At 36.5% G+C, this 22,664-nt stretch overlaps 1 protein-coding gene across 1 annotated transcript in view; it reads right to left on the bottom strand.

The window, feature by feature from the left end:
- efcab7 (EF-hand calcium binding domain 7) overlaps positions 1-22,664 on the bottom strand; it is a 51,476-nt gene that overhangs the window by 22,543 nt on the left and 6,269 nt on the right. The window contains exons 5-10 of the mRNA XM_078407520.1: positions 21,939-22,025; positions 15,139-15,328; positions 14,348-14,472; positions 7,000-7,141; positions 3,153-3,262; positions 771-925 (exon numbers count right to left, since the gene is read on the bottom strand). Coding sequence (XP_078263646.1) covers positions 771-925; positions 3,153-3,262; positions 7,000-7,141; positions 14,348-14,472; positions 15,139-15,328; positions 21,939-22,025 — 809 coding nt within the window. The remainder of the gene's footprint in view (positions 1-770; positions 926-3,152; positions 3,263-6,999; positions 7,142-14,347; positions 14,473-15,138; positions 15,329-21,938; positions 22,026-22,664) is intronic.

Raw genomic sequence — 22,664 nt, forward strand, 5'->3', positions numbered from 1 at the left:
AGACCAGCATCATTGTCTCCTAGTTTTAAGATGAAATGACACATGGTGTTGGAACAACTCAGCAGGTCAGGCAGCATCTCTGGAGAATATAGATAGGTAATATTTCATGTCAGAGCCTTCTTCAGAATGATTGCTGTTACTACAGCACTTTGTATCCTTTTGTGTTTTAACCAGCATCTGCAGTTCTTTATTTCGACTTAATTTTAAGGTGATTCTGACTTGCGTAAAAATGGACTTACATCAGGGTTTACAGAATGTAAGTTGGGGAGTGTCTGCACAATGAAAGCAGAAAATACTGAACAAATGTGCACTCGGATAATATATAAGGAAACTTTTTTTTCCATTGACCACTGGCTTCTCAGAGGAAGAATGACTTGCATCTAATTTCTGTTTGCAACTGCTCAAAAGATTTACAGCACCAACTGTGAAATAGTAAATATTACCAAAGAATATTATACTATTATCTAATAATTTGAATGTTTAGACATAACCAGACATCAGTTTATCAGACATTTATATTTGAACTTCTGCCATTCTAAGTAATATAACAGCCAATCCAGCATAAGTGCTGACAAAGAAGGGCTAAACCTATTTGTTAACTCACTTTCTCTTTCTCACTTTCTCAAGACCTTCTTTCTCTGAGTGACCTGCTGTGGAAATCCAACAGTTTTTATGTTCTTGATATCTAACACTGATTATTTTTCTATATTTTGCAAAAGACACGATTTTAAAATTATATATTTAAGCTACTTTTTCATTTAAACTCTCACCTGAATTCCTTGGTGAGCATTAAGTCACCATTTTCCCTGTAGACCAGCTTGGCCTCTCGAATCATTGATTTACTCCTCTTCTTTAATCTGCAGCCAGTAGTGAATGGGATGAGATGATAAACTCCTGAACGAAGCTCTCCCTTCCATCCAAATCTCTGTTGTACGGTATTAAAACATAAATCAAATACCTTGTTTCATTTTGTTAAACAGCTTTTTTTTATACCACTAAAATTTAGTACTGGGTGCTAGCACAAAACATTCTTACATCCAGGGGTTCAAATTCAAATCTAAACTAGTTGATAGGTTCTTTAAATCTGGTATTAAGCTTCAACATAAAATAATCAAATCTGGTTCCAGTTTTTAATCCAAATCAAGAAAATTGCAAAGCATAACACTTCTGGACAACTTAATTGGAAAGAGTTGTCGGAATTTTACATTGGTCAATGTAGAAGGCAAATTGTTCGAATAGCACAAAGTAAGCCACCAAATGTTTAATCTTATATAAGGAAATATGAATCTAATTTATTTTCACACAACTCACTACTAGGTATGTATGGGTCAGAGTCATTCCTCACTAAAACAATTTTCTCTGCCACTTTAGATCTGCCTCACAGCAGCAACCTGGATCTTGCACAAAGACTGGATGAATCCATTGTCCAGTATATCTACTACAGGTCAAGTTGTAGACAGCATAATTGTGAACAGCAGCAGGTTGTGGCAAACATGAAATGGGACTGAATGGGTTGTACACACTAAGGGCCATTAACAGTCCCCAATTAGGTTACCAACCTGCACATTTTTGGAAGCTGGGAAGAAACCAGAGCATCCAGAGGAAACCCTTGTGGTCACAAGCTGCTAATCCAGCAGCATTTTAGTCAAAAGGGTATTGGATTATAAGCGTTTACTATACTTTAAAAAACGGCAGTTGAAGGCAAAAGAAAAAAATGTGAAACTGCAAAGCACAACCACATTGATGGTATGGAAAATTGTTAAATTTAATATTAGGTCCTGAGGGCTGTAGCATGTCCAGATAAAAAAACGGCATACTGTTCTACGAGTTTACATTGGTCTGCAGTGAAGGAAACAGAGGACAGATAGGTGAGAATAGGACAGTCGTTCATATTGGGAATATGCTCCCAGAGGTGACGGTGGAATCAGATACAATAACTACATTTAAGAGGCGATTAGACAGACACAAACAGGCAGACCCTAGAAGGAAACAGTTCTAACCTAGGCAACTAAGATTAGTTAGATGCGGAAAAAGGTTGGATTAAACACGGTCATCTGACAATGACAGAAAATTAAAGTGACAGAAGACTGGACGCTCAGGGTCACTATTGTAGACTGAATTGAGCAGTGCACAAAGCAGTCACCAAATCTGCATGTGTTCCTTTTGGCCCTCTATGGCTTTAGTTAAATAACAGTTTCTCAAGTTTTGCCACTTATTTTGGCTTTAGACAGAGAGATTTTTGAAATGTTTTCAAAAAGGCTGCTCTCTCACTTGAACATCAAGCTACTTGATTCTTTTAGTTTAGTTTAGAGATAAAGCACAGGATCAGGCCCTTAAGTTCACCGAGTCAGCACCGAACAGCAATCCCCATAAACTAGCACTATACCACACACTAGGGACAATTGTACCGGTCAATTAACCTACAAACCTCTACATCTTTGGAGTGTGGGAGGAAACCGGTGCAACCGGAGAAAACCCAAGCGGTCACAGGGAGAACGTACAAACTCCGTACAGAGAGCACCTGTAATCAGGATCGAACCCGGGTGTCTGGCACTGTAAGGCAGCAATTCTACCGCTGCTTGGTTCTGTGGGCAGATTTTTTCCCAATGATAAGTTTAATAATTAAAAACAACTTATTTATGTTTTACTAAATAACAGTTACAGGTGAAAGTACAAAGTCCTATTCGTGCCTCAGCTGGTAAATCCATTGACTGATCCAGGAACCTTACACTTGTGCAATCTATGGTTCATACCAAGATGGATAACATTTTTATTATCCTGCTGGGTGGAAGGTGAGATATTCAACCAAGGTTGCTATTCCACATGCTTAAGTACGTGCCCAACATCTCAAAAGAAGAAAGATTATACTTGGCTTTTCTGGCACATCTCCCAGCTATGACCATATGAAATGCCACTTACCAAAATTAGACACTATTGGATGCCTAGATAAATAAAACCCAGTAAGAACAAAAAAAGTGCAAGGAAAAGACAAAGTGTACCCAGGTGACGAGCAGTTCCCTTGATAACTTGGCTTTTGTGCATTAAATGTTGCTGCCATACACGTCAAATAAATTTAGACCACATGCACACAACAACCCTTTACCTCTCTATGCAACAATTCATTATTCTTTATTTCTGTTAATAATTCGTACCTCCTTTTCCCGTAATTCTGTGGCACACACAACTTCCACAGCTTCAGGATCACCAACGTTCCTCAAAACATATAGTGCAGTATCCACATTCATCCAGGGTGATAATTTTTCTGAGCAGTAAGAACAAATGTAGTTACTGAGACTTAAAGGCTGCAACTAAAAAGGTATAGTGTATAAAAAGTATTTTTTTCTTCTGCTGAAATTTGTATTGGAAGTGTGTCACTTTACAGTTTCTAAATGAATAAAGATATATTGTGTTGGGGAGAAGTTGTTTAGAATTCAAATAATCTAGGGTTGCAGCATGTTGAATAAAACATTTAAAAATCAATAAGGTGTTCAAAATGGTTGGGGAATCATTTAAACATACTTTACAAGGGAATTATGAGCCAAAATTAGTCTGCTTCCATTTCACATCATAAATAGTCTTGTCTGAAATTCTGCAACCATACCAGGCTAAATTCATAAAAATCTGATGAAACTACAGAACACACATTTCTCATATTGTGAATGATTGAACTGGATGATTGATGTGCTGCCATTACAATGATTTGTGAGGCTGCACCTGTCAAACAGGAGGGAACTTCCTTGGGATTAGTAAAATATGTATTAAAAACTCTACATTTTTAAAGGTAACAAAATGTATTGCTCTGCACTATTTTTTGCTATTAAATAATACATTCACATTCATTTCATGCATTTTCCAACTAGAACAGTAAAACGAAAAAAAGATAAAATACATATTAGACAGTGCAACATTATGTAGCCACTAAACGTGCAGTTACAAACTTTTAAAAAATAGTTTCAAGTTGATAATTTGATTTCCTCTCAGCTAGATATCAGCACCCATGTTCTACCTCCCTTAAATGGTCATTCTTCAAGTTTAAGACTAGGACACAAGTATTAACAATCGTTCGACTATTTGTGGCACCATAACCCAGTGCGATCGTTTGTGTGAAAAGGCATGATTTGTTTGAAATCCAATGTATAAGAAAATCTTACATAAGTTTATAATTTTTACCATACCTGGTTCATAATATGGATATTTCTATCTTTGTTCTCACATTAGTATATCTGGCTTTAGAAGACTGGATATTAATCAGAAACATCAATCAAGCTGATATTTTCCTTCCTTGAAGTCAGATTGATGAGTTAAAAGAAAGCGGCGATTACCAAGAAGGAAGAAAATGGCTTTTCTGAATTATGAACACAGATGTAACATACGAGGTGAGCTGCACAGACCAAACTGATCATCTCATTCTTACATTATGTTCTTTAGAAGGAAGAAACACAACAGGGAATAAAGTAGATGTTAAAAGGTTGAAGGTGAAATGAGATGTTTCTGTTTCAGAATTTACATCTTGTTGCAAATAGAGAAACAGAAACACAAAAATCAGCCTTGCATTCCTGGGTGACTTATAATTACACAGTAGCAAGATAATTACATGTAGTAAAAGCCATTCAGCCTATATGTATTCATCCATCCATATAAATCAGAGATTTTGCCATCATTACTCTGAACCATCTTTTTTACTTATTTGAAGCAGCTTCTTTAACTATTATTCCTTTGATTAAATACAGGGAGAATATATTGTCCATCTATGAGTATTTAGTATACATGCCAGAACAGATCATTTTTGATAAAATTATGATTGCATATAGGAAATAAATGAAACATGCAGTAGGTCAGGTAGCATCACCAGAATTTGAGATATTTCTGATCAGTGATGTGAGCTCATTAACTCCAAAATTGCAACTCTGCTTCTCTCTCTCTATTGAGACACAAGAGACTATAGATGTTGGAATCTGGTGCAACAATCTGCTGGAGAAACTCAACCTTTGTGTTCCTTCCTATCACCTTCTAGCAGCAGCTTTCTCCACCTTCACCGCCCCTCGCCTCACCTCACTACTGATGCAAACTAGAGAAACAAAATCTCATATTCCGCCTGAGTATTCCACAACCCACTGGAATAAACACAGAATTTTCCAATTTTAGGTAACCCTCCTGTCCAATCTGTTTTTCCCTCTCCGCTCTCTCGTCCTCCCCCAGTACTCCCATTTTTGTCCCCTTTCACCTAGTTCTCCCCTCCCCCATCTTTTCTGTCTACCCACATCCATTATCTATTCGCCTCTGCCTCACAACTCCACCTCACCCCCCTCAACTACCCAGCCTCTTTATCCATATCAGCTTGTCTCACCACTGCTCCTCTCCTCCTTATATTAGCTATCTTCGCTCTTCATTCTGAGTGTCAAAGACCTTCCATCCACAGATGCTACACAACCCGCTGAGTTCCTCCAGTAGATTGTTTGTTGCTCTTGCTCCATTGTGTTGCCAAATCAGCTAAGCATTTGCAGCACTCATGATAGTTTGTTTTTACTCGAAATATCATTATCATAAAGATAGCATACATGATTTCTCTTGTGAATAGTTGAGAAAATAGCTAAACAGAATATTTAATATTTTATGCTTGTTTGCAGTTTCAAGTTGATGGGTTTTTACCTCGTGTCTAAATGCACCCTTGTCATTGCGATACTTAAGGCTGCTTTTAGTTTTTCCGAGAATACTGCAAAGCTATTTTCCTCTCTGTATTTCCACCTGAGTTCTCCATTTACTTACATTGATCCGGTCGTTTATCATCTGCTTCCTCTTTGCATTTCCTGATTATCTTACTACTAATGGCTGGATTTTGAAACACATATAGAATTGACATCATTTCCCTGCATGTGCTAGCTGGTATGAAATTTCCATTTACGAGTATGTGAATATTCAAATCCCAAAAGACTGGCAACTGGACATCACTGATTTCCAGACTATACCCCTTGCAGCAAGTTTTCAATTGAAGATGATTAAAAAAGTGTGATTTGTTTTCACAGATGAGCAGAAGGCTGGGTAGCTCGTTACTGAAAGGCCATTTGCTCTGATTTGCATTTTGCTCCTGAAAAATCATTGATGAAATAGCCTTTCCATATTTCACTTAACATGATACTGTTAAAGATATATATCCATTTCTTGGTTCCTGGCTATATAAAATTCCTGGATAATTTTTAATTTTATCCTTTTGTGATTACTGTGCTACAAGTGTGTTCCCTGGGCCATTTACAGATACCTGATCAAGGTACAGTTTACCAGTTTACCATTCACCCCCCCCCCCACCACCATTATAGAGGGTTTGCCTAAAAAAACATCTGTATCACGATTTTCCATAGCTTTTTATTGAATCCTATGTTGTAAGTGGAGATGCAATCCTCCGGGAAGTTATTCAGTCAATAGCAAAGTCCCCATAGAGTGCTCCATAGGCAAGGGATTTCTGAATGCATTGTCAGAAGAGAAAGGGTTGTCATTTTAATTAACTAGAAGTTTGACTTGATCAAGAATCATTGTACGAATATCAATAGAAGAGATTGACTTTCCAGTTTCCAAACTGCACCCATTGTGCTTGGCAAACTAATTCAGTTCTCTATATATATTGCGTTTACTTATTTTTTCAAATAATTTAGACAGGAGCGAGTTTGTATTCCATATCTCAATTAATTTGGTAGTGATTCTGAAAGTGAATTTCCGATACCTGAACTTCTGTAATGCAGGCGTACACTGTAATCATTGTGTCTTCTTTGACACATAGAGCCAAGAATAGTCATACATTATGACTTTGTTTCTAAACCTCTTATATTGACTGAATATTTCATTAGAATATCTTTCCTTATATTACGTACATGTTGTAATTGTCCTCTTCCTCAATGAAACCAACTGGTCCAGGGCAGATTTTTATTGTTAGTTTAAATTGTTTTCAATATTAAACATATCAACCCACAGTAATTAAGTTATTGCAGAACATTTGACATATTATACCTTCAGTTTGGCCGAGGTTTAACGGTGTAATGGTAAGAAAAATATTAGTTGTTTGATGCAATTCCAGTCTGTACCGATGACTAACAATTCCACCATCATCTTCTAGGAGAAAGCATCCTTTTGACCATACATGTTGCCAGTTCTAAAATGAAAGGGCATAAATATGAAGCAGAGATCACTTGAAGAGAAAGCACAATTAGGTTTTCTGCTAATGATCATCGATTAACATAGACAGACACTAAATAATCATTTTAATTTGAAAATAATGAAATATATTGAGTGTGGAATCTTGCAATTGTTTAGTTATTAACCGGATCAGGAATTTGATTCACTTAAAAATCATGCAAATCTCTAGAATTACCATGGTCTGAAACTTTGCTTTAAAATGGTTTCTAATCACAGGGTATAAAAGATAAAAAATGGGGATCATAGCGTAATTACAGCATGATTATTTTGGGCATTATCAAAACTTTCACTATAGAAGCATAGAAAAATAGGTGCAGGAGTAGGCTATTCAGCCCTTCCAGCTAGCACCGCCATTCAATATGATCATGGCTGATCATCTAAAATCAGTACCCCATTCCTGCTTTTTCCCCATATTCCTTGAGTCCTGCTTTTTCCCCATTTCCCTTGAAAATGCTAAGGAAAGAATTGAGACGTGCTACAGTGAAGATTTCTAAGCAGGTGCCAATGACTATTTGAAACCTCATGGATACAACAAATCTATTGGCCTATCATTCAAAACATGTAAACTTGCATTTAATTCTCACATGAAAATTCTTAAAATTAGTTATTAACGCAAGTTGATCTTGAGACATTGCATTTTCTGAGGAGTTTAACATCATCTTCATTTTTAATAAGTATGCGTGCATATTTTGAAATATCCACTCAAATGTTTATCTAGCAATACTCAACATCTTTGAGGAAGCCTGACTGAAATTGGGAGATAAAGAGATACGAATGTAACGTGCTGGGGACAATTTTTCAATTGGACAACTAGACTGCATCGCAATGTATAGGCGTCTCTTGCGTATTGGGGGGCCTTTTTAGAAAATTACCCGTATCATAACTTTCCATAACGCAGAGCTGCATCATCTGCATATGTTGAGAAATGCGAGTTGAAAAATAATGTCGTTATTTATTTACCTTTTCTCCCCCCTCATAAATTTAGTGAGTGAATTTTATTCTGCGTCTAAGATTTTTTGGGTGGTAATTTGTGAATACTGTCAGGGTTAATTTATATAACCCGAACGGATGCAATGCAGGGTTTCCCTGTAAATTTACAAAGCCTTCCACTGGCAATGCATTTCTGATAATGCACCAGATGGCGCTCCAGACCTAGGTTTCCACTCAGAATTTCTTGTGACTGGAGTCAGTAGCCTGCAGATATTTAAACCCAAGTCTCCAAGTTACATTTATACACATATTTCTTAATGTTTTAATGAATTTTATTTATTTCAATTTTTTAAATATCTTTCTGAAAACTTTAAAATTACAGTTCTGGTTTTGAGAAGAGTAAATCTCTGTTAATCAATCCATGGTGTTCCAGGGATGGGGGCTCAGAATTACACTTCTGAAACTTACAGGTTTTTTTTCCTGGCTCTCAGATGCAGAATGTTGGTGAAGTCAGCCGACAACTGGAACCAGCCAGCATAGGTGGGCGGAGAACTTGATTTAAGTTACATGAAAAGCAGCACTGCAATCTTTCCACTGAAAAATGTTTTTAACGCAGTGCATAACAGAAGCTGTTCTATGTCCTTTAGGTCTCACGAGTTGTTTTTCAAAGTCAATAATGCACTATCTGGGGTAGTAGTGCAAGCAGATTCAATCGTACCATTCAAAATAATCTGAAAGGAAAGTTGTTAGATGGTACAAGGGGAGGTAGGGGAGTGAGACCAGATGGATTGCTGTTACCAAGGGATTGATGGACTAAAGATTGCCTTTAATGCTGTAGCCATTCCATAATTTTCTGAACAATGGACTCCTATACAGAAAATTATGGAAACAAAAATTAGATGCTCTCTTTTTGGGTATGTGCCTATATTCCTGTTTTACCCAGATATTGCAGAAGGATGCTCAGAATCGTTCCACCATTAATCCTCAAAGATTGCAGCTTTTTGAGATTCACCAGTTACCTTTGATGATTTCTCCAGCCATCTTTTTTTTGAGAAAAACATTTATTCTTCTACTCCTATCCTTCAAATAATGCCAAACTGACAAAAATTCAGCTTAACAGAGGCACATTCCAATCCAACACACCAAGGTCCAAACATATTGGTTTTACAACATACTTCTTTAAACAGAAATCCTTCATGGTGATAGCCATTGGTGCAACAAATCTACCATTTTGTTGTAGATTTTATTCTTACTGCTTGACTTATTAACCACATCCTTCGAACTTTTGCCTTCCTATAAATGCATCAAATTGGTGTTCGAACACACAGAACCTGGCAGTCAATAGCTGTTCCAGCACAGTAATACTTCTTGAGTTTGAATATTTCATCTTAATACTTCTAACGATTACCTTTAAAAAAAATTTAAACTTGGTCTCTTTGGAATTTGTACTCCACCACGGTGAACAACTTTCCAGATATACTTCTGTTAAAGCTATTAAATGTCAATAGTTGTGAGTAAGTTAACTAATAGTGTGGTGAAACAAATCCATTCTTAAACTCTTTTTCTTTCATTTCACGTAACATTTTCATGACACATCCCTGAACCCCTACCTTTTCTTTAAAATAAATGTTCAAATCAAATGATGATAATGTGTATATATAGTACCATGGATCCTCAGATACCATGTACATGTAGACATTCTTAATGTGCCAACCAAAGTAGAGAACATTACCAGCTTGCTCAAAGATGGAACACTTTACAGCCAAGGTGAAATATATTCTTACCCAGGGGTCACTGGATAACCAATATGTGCATAGTTTCCAGAAGATTTTTTACTTCTCTTGCCCAAAACTCTGGACTATTACTGCAGAGACCAATTACCTCAGTATTGAATGGAATTGAATCCATGGTCTTCAGGTCTAATTGGCCAAGAACTACATTAGCCCTTGTTCTATTTAGTACCCAAATTAATTTGAGGGCAAACCACTTGGAATAACAATCTAACCAAGTCATGGAAACATCTGATTAGTATCAGGATGTTCAAGCCAATATTCTCCCTAATGATCAAGACATTTTCTGTAATCTCACTTGTGTAAGAATTGCTGCAACAGTGCATCAGCCAAGTGATATTCTCCACACAGTTAACGGCAATGAGGTGTGATTGATGAAGTCACCTCACCACTTTCATCATAATTTACAAGTAAAATGTAATCTGTTTTAACTCTGCTGAACAGATATCTTGTAAGATCGATACATTATGAATGTCTTTTTTATTTTAAAAATTTCAGGATCAGAGACAAAAGATTAAAAACAAGACAGACCTACTGATCACAAAGAGCACAGTGAGGCAGGGCTGTAATATATTATGACATCACCATGCCCCAGGCATAATATACAGTTCGGTTTGCAAATGAGTTAAGGGGTGCACAGATTTTAAATGTGGTTGCAGCTGTTTTGCTTAAAAACTTAATTTGGCTATTGTACTAAGATGTTCCTTTTTAAAGGAGTTTTCCATCCCCAGCGATAAACACCAATTAATGCTGTGTTATTTTAACCAAGCGTTGGTTAACAGAGTTAATGGGAATAGGTTTGCATGTACTCAAGAAAGGAACACTTCTGCCAGTGTACGCATAACTATTTCTGTTCTTCCCAAAAATGTTTAACCAGCCAGGTAATAACTCATATTTCATATGAAATTAAAATGTAATTCTTTAACAAGCTCAACTATATTCTGCAATAAATTTACTACATTCTACCATATTGTTTAAATAAAACAAGGTTTCAAAATAAAACAACATCAGGGTCTTTCTTGCATCAGATGTCTTTTTTTGGTAGAAGCTATTAATGGGGTAGAATTATCTCCAAAAGAGCCTAAAGGGCATAATTACTTGTAAAGAGAATGTGAAATACGGTCCCATTGAGACCCTGCATTCAGACATTTAATATAGAAAGGCATGACATCTTTTCTGTTTCATCATATATTTATGCTGCCTTTGTGTTTTGGAGTTGAAAGGTATGGGGGGGAAAAGGTGTCAAGTGAGATGTGGCTCTGTTATTTCTCTACTCTACAGCACAAAAATCATCAATGTACAATTTTTACAGTAGGTCTCCAGGCTCCCATTCACAACCAGAACAGTAGCGTTTTCCAATTTTCTCTCCAAGCATTTACAACTGTTATTGTATTGAATGTCGAAACGAAAATATAACCAAAGTTAAGAGATGAAAGGAAGAAAGAAAATGGAAAAAAAATCAACATTAACACTACACAAATATTGACTTTACAAAGTCAATATCATGTTATCTTTACCTCTTAGGAACTAAAATTGAAAGAGGCTGCTTCGAGTTTTGTAACAACCAAATAGTATGTGCAAACAGTCAATATTTCTTTTCTGGAATATTTCATTTTGATCACATGGATTAAAAATGTAAAGAAAAAGCAACAAAATTCTCTGAAATGCAAAAAGGATTCAATGAATACAATTAATTTATCTGCAGAATTCCCAACAACTTATAAAATTACTTTCATCTACCCTCATTGTGTGGCCTATGATCTCACTTTTCTATTATATCATACAGTATATCCACTGGGAAATATATAATACTTAAATGCCTGAAACAGATTTATTTTTCCACTTTCATTATGTTATTTTGGTTTTTAATTTTTGCCCAAAAGATGTTAAGATATCATGCCGCTCTGTGTATACCAAAAGGACCATTATTACAATGTTTGCTGGTGTAATCAGTGAACAGATGAGAAGAAATATATTTCATAACTATTCTCACTGTGAAAGAACAATAAAAATGTTACACCTTCTTAATGGGTTTTAAATGTGTAGCAAGCCTTTGCAACTTAACTTCTCTGGCCCCTCAACAACACAATACGTACTTTGTCATTCCCTCTGATAATCATCTCAAAATAAAAATTAATTAAATGTATTCTGAAGTTTAAAATTGAGCTTTCTATCTTAATATCCCACGTCTTAGTCTTCATTTTTGCTACTATTTAGCATTTACTCTTTTTTCTTTGTTTCTTCCTGCTTGATAACATCATTGTTGCTAGACATTAGAGATCTAACAAAAACGCAATAAAATACCTTTCATAAAACCATGTTGACCAGGTATAATTATGTTCAGCACTTTTCTCTTTGATTATTCACTCTGGCATCTCACCAAAAAAGGTATAACATTAACTGGTCTATAGTTTCCTGCTTTTTTGAAGAAGGGAGTTACATTGGTGTTTTCAAATCTGCTGGAGCTCCCCTAAAATGCAGCAAGTTTATTAAAAAAATCAACTATAGGTCCACTGTCACCACAGCCACCTCCTTTGAAACCTTGGATGCAGGCCATCAGATCAGTTATTTTTCTGCCTTTTGCCTAGGGACTTTCTCCAATACTTTATCCCTTGTGATTGGAATTTTTACAATTTCTCGATATTATTTGACATTAACCCATGTGTTATCTTGGGGATATTTGCAGTGTCCTCCATGGTGCGGCTGATAACAAAACATAGCTTTAACATAGCTGCCATTTCTTTGTTACCTTTTGTTAATTCATCAGCCTGGCTCTCTAGATATTCCACAATTACCTTACCACATTCTTCCTATTAAATCTTTATTTTTTTGAGATTACATACATATTTTCTCTCAAAACCATTTTAATCTGCTCTCACTAATGTCTAACAATTGGCATTGGAAAAAGAAAAAAAACTCTGCTCTCCTCACCAAAACTCAAGGTGAATGCCAAGCATCATCACTTGGCTGCTGACTGCAAAATCCAAACCTACTTGCTCCTCACCCAAAAAAACAGTTAGCATAGCACAATCTTAGATAGAACTACAAACTGTAAACATGGCACAGGTCAGGTGCAGAAATTAAGTCTACAAGACAAGATTAGCTGAGAGCCACATCACATGAAGCAACAGAGTTCCTGCATCTTTCTTCAACTGATTCCTCAATTATTTAAGAACTCCATAATTCATGCACAGCCTAATTTCACTTGGCTTTGTCGCAAATAAATATTTGTGAAATTGACTATTTTACAAAAGATTTGTTTCCATGTTTAGATTTTAAAAGCTCCAAGACTGCAGTACACCAAGAAGTTCAAATGACCACCAGAATAAATCTTGAGTATATTATGAAGTGAACCAAGATGCTCAGGAGCATTCTCAAATATATAAATTCTTACACATAAATACAGCATTTTTACAATATTTTATCACCTTTGTGATTTTGTTAAATGGAGGTGCTATATTAATTCTTTCTGTACTGACTAGTGAAAAACACTAACAGTTTCACACCAGCGTACAGCAATTCATGACATTGAAAATTTAGCTGCAGAGAATTAGGATCAGTGACACCACCTGTTAAAGTCAGTCAAAATAGTGTGTCACCACATACTATCTGGACTTAATTTAAAGAATGGTCATTTAGGAATGGTACCCAAGGTTAGCCAGCACCGTTACATTATGTGGGCTTGATACAGTGAGACAAAAAATAGGGTAATGTTAGCAAATAAATATCACTTGCTGACTGCCTCAGTACTGCCATTTGTCTTTTTGTTTCAGATTTTCAGCATTTGTGGATTTTTTGCTTTTTTAATGGATCATTTCATTGATCTGATAACCTTTTTTGGGAAAGTATTTTCAAAATTCATAGAACATGTACTTCAATAAGAAAATAATGTCTATTCAATTTTAATACAAATATCGCATGTTAAAGCAACCAGTAATCAATAATATCACCACAACAGCTTGAGATGTACTGCAAACAATGTCCTAAGGGACTCTTTGCTCTTCCTGTGCTTCTTTTAATAGGGCCAATAGATTCAAATAACATTTCATTCATGATGTGGCTATTATTTTTAGTATGGACTCACAAATCTGTAGCTAGATAACACTTTTGCACTCAATCAGACTATTTATTTGAAGGATGCATCAAGCAATGATGCAACATCTTCGGATTAAAAACAGTTTCAAAGAAATAATGAATAATTTCATTCCATTTATTTCAATACCATTTTATTTGGAGGAATCTTTCCAAAGCTGCATTATTACCTTTACTACTTGGCCAAAGATAACACAAACAACTCTGAATTTGGATTTTGAACTAAACAGACAACCTGAATGTGTATTTCTGCCACATAAATTTTATTTATGCACAATTATCTGACTTTTTTTCCAATTCTATGAAATGATGTGCTTCATAGATCCAAAATCAGAAACTTTGAAAATTACCTTTATCGCTTTGGGTTCTGACAATTTAAGATTCTTTGTAATGGTAGCTCCCATATTAATGACTGAAGAAACAGAGGTCCGATGACTTCGAGCAATTGAAGGTTTTGATGAAAGTCTGGCATCACCTGGAATAAAATTAGGAATGCAGTGAGAATCTGCATGAACATTATTATTCTAACAATCACAGACCACAGAACGTAAAGGTGTAGCTGCACTACAAATACAATTTTTAACCTGATTATTGCAATTCTATCCCCAGGTATATTCCTTATCTCTCCAATCCAAAAAGGATACTTGCTTTAGGTATACTTGCATCCATTCACAAAGTATTAAAATAATCCTGCCAATTAGAAAAACCTCTGGAGTTAAACAGCACATTTGTGCCACCTGCCAAATAACATGAGATTTGGTTTGAATAAAAATGTCAGAATCTTTTAAAACTTGAATATTAACATAATCACATCATAGATATTTTGGAAGTTACACTTTAAGGAATCCATAATAAAGGTACAAACTGCTGCTTCAAAACAGAAAGATTACCTGATTAAATTTACTTAAAATATTTCCCTGACATGTTATTGAATATTTTCACGAGATAACAGTAAATTGCAATTTAATTTATAATAAATATGTGTAATGGCATTTGCTGTAATTCCAAAGGTTATATTGTCTAACATAGATTTTTATCGGAATTTGTAATTTAAACTCATTGAAATCTTCAAAATGAAAGTACTGATTTTTTTTTGTACTATGTAGCAGATGATACAAAGAAATATTGTGGCTGAGTTTACCTTTTCTGGGAATTGTTTCAGTCTCTGGATTTTGAGACGATTCCAGCAGTGATTTTGTTGAAGGCAAGGATAAACATTCAAGTGAAGTCAAACTTCCAAACTGTTGTTGTTTCATTTTGGCATCAGCATCTAATCTTGCGACTGAGTTCTTCTGACTTTTTTCAATTGTCATCAGAAATAATCTACAAAACTGAAGAGGTGTAACATAGTTTTCCTTGCCAAATCAGTGTAATGAACAAATTCTAGAAAACTTAAAATGGAAAATAATATCTACTCCTCCATACTCTTGCAGAAAATAATTACCTTTGTATTTTCTATTTAAATGAAAATGTGCTAGTTTGGATTCGCATGACAGGTTCAAACTCCATTTGCAAATGCAAATTGCTCGGTTTTATAAAAATTGGTCAAGTCCCAAAGAAGAAAATAAGACCAAGATTTTTTAAAAACAGGTAGGAGGAAAGGAAAAATAAGTGTAGTGAACTAAGTTACTGCAATCGTGCATTTTAGAAGCACATAGATAGCAGCACAAAATGAATAAGATTATAGTTTTAATAAACTGGAAGGAGAATGAGAATGTATTATTTCAATGGATATCAATAAGGACTTGAAGGTGTGCCTATGCTTGTACAAAAGATGTCATTCCCATGTGGGACCGAAAATGGCATACCATGCCCAAAACATGCCTTCAAAGTACATCCTAAAATGATCGATCCCTTTTAATTTAATTTATTTATTTATTTACTTATTTATTTTCCGGTCAATACAATACAACAGATTGACCATACAGTTGTGAAAGTTAAATGGTGCGAAATCATTGTATCAAAAAGAAAATATAATCACACATAATATTTTCTGACCAAAAAACATGTAGGCAGAAGCAAAATATAATTTTAAAAAACACATCATAAGTCAGAAGCAGATAAACAAAACATAGAAAGAAACACAAATATAGTCAAGAACCATCATTTCTATCATGTCAAATAATATACAAAGTTGCAATGTTATTGCTAAGATGATTCACTCCAACAGCAAAATTTTGATCACGGCTTTTGAGTTTCAACAAATGTTTTTACAATACACAATTCTATGCCACATATAACGCTAAATGTCTGAAGTCACTTGACAAGAGCCATATAAAATGTTATTTGTCAGATGGTGAAAAGTTCAGAGTGGTGGATTTTAAGGAGTGTCTTAAAGAAGGGAAGAGGGGTAGAGAGGCCAAGAGGTTCTGGCAGTGAATTCCAGAGCTTAGGGCCATGGCAGCTGAAGGCACAGCTGCCAAAGTCAAGTGATTAAATTTGGGGATGAACAAGAGGCCGGAATTAAAGGAGCACAGATAGTTTGAAGGGTTACAAGCCTGGATGAAATTACAGAATTAGAGAAGGATGAGACCTTTGAGGGATTTGAAAATGAATGAGAATGGTAAAATTGTGGCTTTGTTTAATCAAGAGTTAAAAATGATCAACAAGCAAGGAAGTGAGGTGCAATATACCCCCCGATAAACAGCAATCATTGCAAATAAAATCTGTTTTGGGCTGCTAGATCTAATTAGTGCCACTATTGGTTGCAGGGTGACTTGGACAGGTTGTGTGAGTGGGCGGATGCATGGCAGATGCAGTTTAATGTGGATAAATGTGAGGTTTGGTGGTAAGAATAGGAAGGCAGATTATTATCTGAATGGTGTCAAGTTAGGAAAAGGGGACGTACAACGAGATCTGGGTGTCCTAGTGCATCAGTCACTGAAAGGAAGCATGCAGGTACAGCAGGCAGTGAAGAAAGTCAATGGAATGTTGGCCTTCATAACAAGAGGAATTGAGTATAGGAGCAAAGAGGTCTTTCTGCAGTTGTACAGGGCCCTAGTGAGACCACACCTGGAGTATTGTGTGCAGTTTTGGTCTCCAAACTTGAGGAAGGACATTCTTGCTATTGAAGGAGTGCAGCGTAGGTTCACTAGGTTAATTCCCGGAATGGCGGGACTGTCGTACGTTGAAAGACTGGAGCGACTGGGCTTGTATACTCTGGAATTTAGAAGGATGAGAGGGGATCTTATTGAAACGTACAAGATTATTAAGGGATTGGACATGCTACAGGCAGGAAACATGTTCCCGATGTTGGGGGAGTCTCAAACCAGGGGCCACAGTTTAAGAATAAAGGCCATTTAGAACAGAAATGAGGAAGAACTTTTTCACTCCGAGTTGTGAAGCTGTGGAATTCTCTGCCTCAGAAGGCAGTGGAGGCCAATTCTCTGGATGCTTTTAAGAGAGTGTTAGATAGAGCTCTTAATGATAGCGGAGTCAAGGGATATGGGGAGAAGGCAGGAACGGGGTACTGATTGTGCATGATCAGCCATGATCACGGTGAATGGCGGTGCCGGCTCGAAGGGCCGAATGGCCTACTCCTGCACCTATTGTCTATTGAACTCCAGTGACATCTGCTTTAAGTTCATGTTATGTACATAGCTAAAGGATGAGGAATTTAAAAAACAGGAACATGGCAGATATTTTAGAATGGGGCTGAATACCAATCTGAACTGATTGGCCAAAATAATGGTCTCTCTGCTATAACTTCAACTTGGTTTATTGCTACAGTGGGGAGATTCTGATTCCCCCTAATGTGCAGTTAAAAATTACATTGAGAAGTGCAGGAGAGCAGGTCACTTGTTCTCTTTACTGCAAAAGAAAGAGAAAATATGGTCAAGATGTTAAATGGCCTATATTAAAATAGAACCAAACCTGCTGGCTTGGATCGATTTGGAAGCCTTGTTCGTCATCACTAAATCCATTTCAATACAAATGGACATCAGCATTTGAATATAATGCTCCATATGTTGCAGTTAAAGACAAATGTGATGAGCTATCATTATTCTTGTCCACACTTTCCATTGGGTGGCTGCAGGGAGACACAAGTGACTGCAGATGCTGGAATTTTGAGCAAAAAGCAAAGTATTGGAGGAGCTCAGCAGGTGATCTGTGGAGGCAAATCAACAAAAAATGTTGCCGGCTAGGACCCTTTCATAAACGGAACCTGCCTGGCCTGTTGCGTATCTGCAAAGGGTTTTGGCTCCTTGGTACAAAGTACAGAATGATATTTCTGCATAACTAATCAGAACACAGTTAATATGATATAAACAATATGAACTGAGTGTTAGTGAATTCAATACCAAATCATGTCCAGAAAGCAAAATAAGAGGGGAAATAAGTTGAGATAAGAAGGAACAGAAAGGAGAAGTAAAAATATCTTAATTTTTATAAAATCTTCACCAATAATTAAAACCTGAACAATTGAGACCCTGTTGATCATAATTATAAAATCTATTAAAATACATTTGAATGAAAAAAAATCTTAACTTCTCTGGCATTTTTAGTGGGTAACAAAGTACTGCCATCTCGTGACACACAATGTAGTTGAATGATAGATCGACCAGCAAAGCAAGGAATTGGAAGACAGACAACAACTTCCCGATTGCCACTTTTATCTTTATATGTGCAGTCACAGGGAATTATTTCTGTTTTAATAATGGTGAACACAAAGAGCCAAACTATTATTTTAAAATCACAAAACCCAGTTCAACGCTGATGTCCCATTATTTCACAATATAGCTTCAGGTAGTAGTAATTCTTTAAAATGCTGCGCTGTACATATTACGCTGTACATACAGAATAGTGGATTCCACGGCATCAGTAACTGCACAATTCTAATTCATTTCTGGTCACTATGGAGAAATCATTCTGCTGCCTTTTAGAGACATAGTTAAATGAATCGCCCAAAGCTATTATTTACAGCACTGGTGTCTCTGGAGAAACATCACCTTGATGTGTTTCTTCCTTGACCAGGAGAAATTCCATCATATTTATATTACACCAACCGTGCTGCTATTTTTTATACTAAATTAAAGGGAGGATACTCTTGTACTCTCATTTGGAAGGATAATGTTCTGATTTTGAATTCCTGGCAGGTATCTCTGCTTGCTGGAAAAAATCAAGAATCCAAATTATTCTTATTATTTTTAATTATTACATTCTAATTATTTTAATATATTCTATCTGTATTTGCAAAATGCATATCCTATATTTAATGTCTATATTTCAAGTAATGTCACAGACATCAAAAAAACTAATATTTAACCATTAGAGCTAGAAATTTCTCATTTGTAGAATATCGGGAAAAATAATCCCGCATGCACTTCAGGTATCAAAAAAACATTTACAACCTGTTTACTAATTTTCCACACAAAAACACTGAATAAGATTCATGTTCTTCCAGTCGGTGTTCAGCTTGCACTCTGTTTTTTTTATTTTAGGTTTTGCTGAGGGAATGCGCTTTCAATTGTGCATTTGGCAAATTAGGACATTCTTCGTTCAGAAAAGCCTCAGGCAAATGCTTTGTTTTTAAAATATTTCTATAATTAATTTCAAGTAAATTGGTAATTTTATTAAATAATGCCTGCACATTCAAAGCAATCCATTGATACTTATTTACTAAACCAGGTTTATTTCACTACCTCAAGGTATGAGTCACTTTACTGACGAGGATGCACAATACTATTGATCAGTGGCATACCTGCATCTCAAAAGCTGCAATCAAGGCAAAATGCATGGCTGGCGTAATAAAAACAAGTTTTCAACAGTGTTTTACTGATGTGTAAATAAAAATGCAACAGTTCCATTGTCTTTTTAATTAGAATTGATGAAACAAAAAATCAATTGAAGCTCTAAGTTTCAGTAAACATCTTTTTTGGCTGTCCCTGAGGATCGCAAAACCTTGCTTCCACTCCAATTCTCAGCAGAAAATGCCTGTGTTTGATTTCTTTCAACAGAGGATGGCTGATGCACACTAACACCGTATGGACGCAACAGGGCAAAGTCTTGGTCAAATGGTAAGGAGGTCCAAAATGATTCAAGACCAGACTCTATAAACATGCATAATGAATATATGTGCAAACACATCATCTTTCCCATTTTTTTTTTCTCTTTGCTACTCCCCTTCACTAAACTATCTTAATTGTGTTCTAGAATGTTGCCTGGGTTTCAGCACTTAGGCTACAGAGAGAGGTTGAACAGGTTGGGTCTTTATTCTTTGGAGCGTAGAAGGTTGAGGGGGGACTTGATAGAGGTTTTTTAAATTTTGAGAGGGACGGACAGAGTTGACGTGGGTAGGCTTTTCCCTTTGAGAGTGGGGAAGATTCCAACAAGGGGACATAGCTTCAGAATTGAGGGACAAAGGTTTAGGAGTAACATGAGGGGGAACTTCTTTACTCAGAGGGTTGTGGCTGTATGGAATGGGCTTCCGGTGGAAGTGGTGGAGGCTGGCTCGATTTTATTATTTAAGAGTAAATTGGATAGGTATATGGATAGGAGGGGATTGGAGGGTTATGGTCTGAGTGCAGGTAGATGAGACTAGGTCAGGGAGAATGGTCGGCATGGACTGGTTGGGCCGGACAGGCCTGTTTCCATGCTGTAGTTGTTATATGTTGTATGTTAACCCTCAATCTCCCTTCTTCCATCTCCTAAGAACTTCGCTGGACTTTCACCATCCCACCACAATTGTAATAACATGCTTTGTGTGCTCCTGCAAAATCTCTTTAAACAAAATAGAACTACAATATCCCTCAACAAAATAGATATTAGTTGGCCATTTGATCATTCATGTCTGCTAAATGATTCAAGAAGAGACATCAGTGGTCCAATAGTACTTTTTATTGTCACATGTACCGAGGTACAGTGACACTTTTTTTTGCATACAGTGCAGTAAAAGTATTGCTGTACATAAGCACATCTTTGGTTCAGTACAAGTGTATAAGGTTAAGGCATTGTGATTGTGGCGCCATCTTCAGGTCTCAGTTGATGTAAATGCTGAGTTTTTAACCTGGCCACGTAGGACAGCTGTCCTGGCGTTGCAGGGCTGGGCTGGCCAAACATAGCTACGTATCCTCCACTGTTGCTCCACCGCTCCATGCGGCTGTCGCATCTTGTCTGCGTGCTTGGTCTCTTAGAGCAGCACCTGATCCAGCCGCACCCTAGGCTGCTGTAGAGCTTCCTGTGTCCCATTCCACCATCAAAGTGCACTGCACTGCCTCCCACTTGCACTGTCTCTCAGAGCGGTGCCTGATACAGCTGAGCCCCATGCTGCTGCGGGGCCTCCACCGTAGAAGTGCACTATACTGCCACACACAGTTGGTCCAACTACTGGCCCTTTGTTCCTTGCGTCCGCCACTGCCGCCATCTTGGATCACTTTACCCTCCTCTCTGGGCTTCGGTGACGAACATGCAGGGCTGGGCGTTTGCCCCTCGTGGACAGGGGCAAGCCTCGCCTGTGGCCAGAGGATATGTGTGGCATCACAGTTTGCCATGCGGCACCGTGGTCATATCTAACCTTGTACCTTCGCAGCACATTATTTTTTATTTGAAGCAATGTGATGTGAGATGGATGAGAGGATATCCATGAATATGGTTGACACGTTGACATGGAAGCAAATGTCCAAAAAGGCTGGAAAGCAGAGAAATTAGATGAGAATGGAGAAGCTGAATTTAAAGGGAGACATAAGAAAGAAAATGAGGATTTGGTTAATTCAAAAGCTGTAAAATGAAATGTGGAAAGATACAATCACAATAGGCAACTGAAGATGGGTTATTTGAGAGAGAATTTAAAGAGATTAGTATGGTAAAGTAATTTCAAATAAGTCCAGCTGCAATAATCTCCATAAGTGTGTATATATACACACTTCACCTCAATATACTATAGGAGGCAAGATAAATGCAAGAATTACCCTATGTAAAAACATCTCAGCTACTTTTCTATACCTCTTTATAGTCCAATTTTCCATCATTATTACTATCAGCTTCATCCATAATCATTTTCACTTCTTCACGTGTCATCTTCTCGCCTTTCTGCAAATAAAACAACAGCAGAATTGGTCATGCGGCACCAGGATGTTATGTAAAAAAATCAGTGACTTTTCAAAATTACTTTTCAAGTAAAAAGAGATACAAAGTAAAATGAAATACTGAGATGATCTCATTGTGTTTTTACGAGATTATCTGGAAAAATAGCAAATCTGCTCCAGTCAAATTGTTATTTTTCATGAAGGACTCAGGAAATACAAAATTCAAACTCTGGAAGTTAGGAGTACAGAAAGATGTCAAGGGCAACTTTTACGAAGCAAAAGATTAATCAAAATGAAATCAATCACTAAGAAAACAAAAGTAATTAATCCTATCGAACAAAAGGAGTTAAAAAAATTACAAGATGGTAGTATGGTGGTACTGGAATCTATGTAAAGTAATCTGGCATGTTAAGCCTAATGTTCCTTTCCTGGTCTTAAAATTCCTGCTCCTTTAATGCAAACAAGTCAGGAAAGTTTCACGAAGGAAAAGTTAAGTTAGGTACCTTCAAATCAATATATAGTCTTGAACTCTATATAATACTAAAACTCATTATATACCTCTTTATGGGTATAGAAAAGCAGCTTAAAGATTTTACATTGAGCAAGGCATGGAAGCAGTTCAACTGCTCAAATAAAAGGAATA

Source organism: Rhinoraja longicauda, chromosome 11 (assembly GCF_053455715.1).
Source record: "Rhinoraja longicauda isolate Sanriku21f chromosome 11, sRhiLon1.1, whole genome shotgun sequence".
Taxonomy (NCBI): domain Eukaryota; kingdom Metazoa; phylum Chordata; class Chondrichthyes; order Rajiformes; family Arhynchobatidae; genus Rhinoraja; species Rhinoraja longicauda.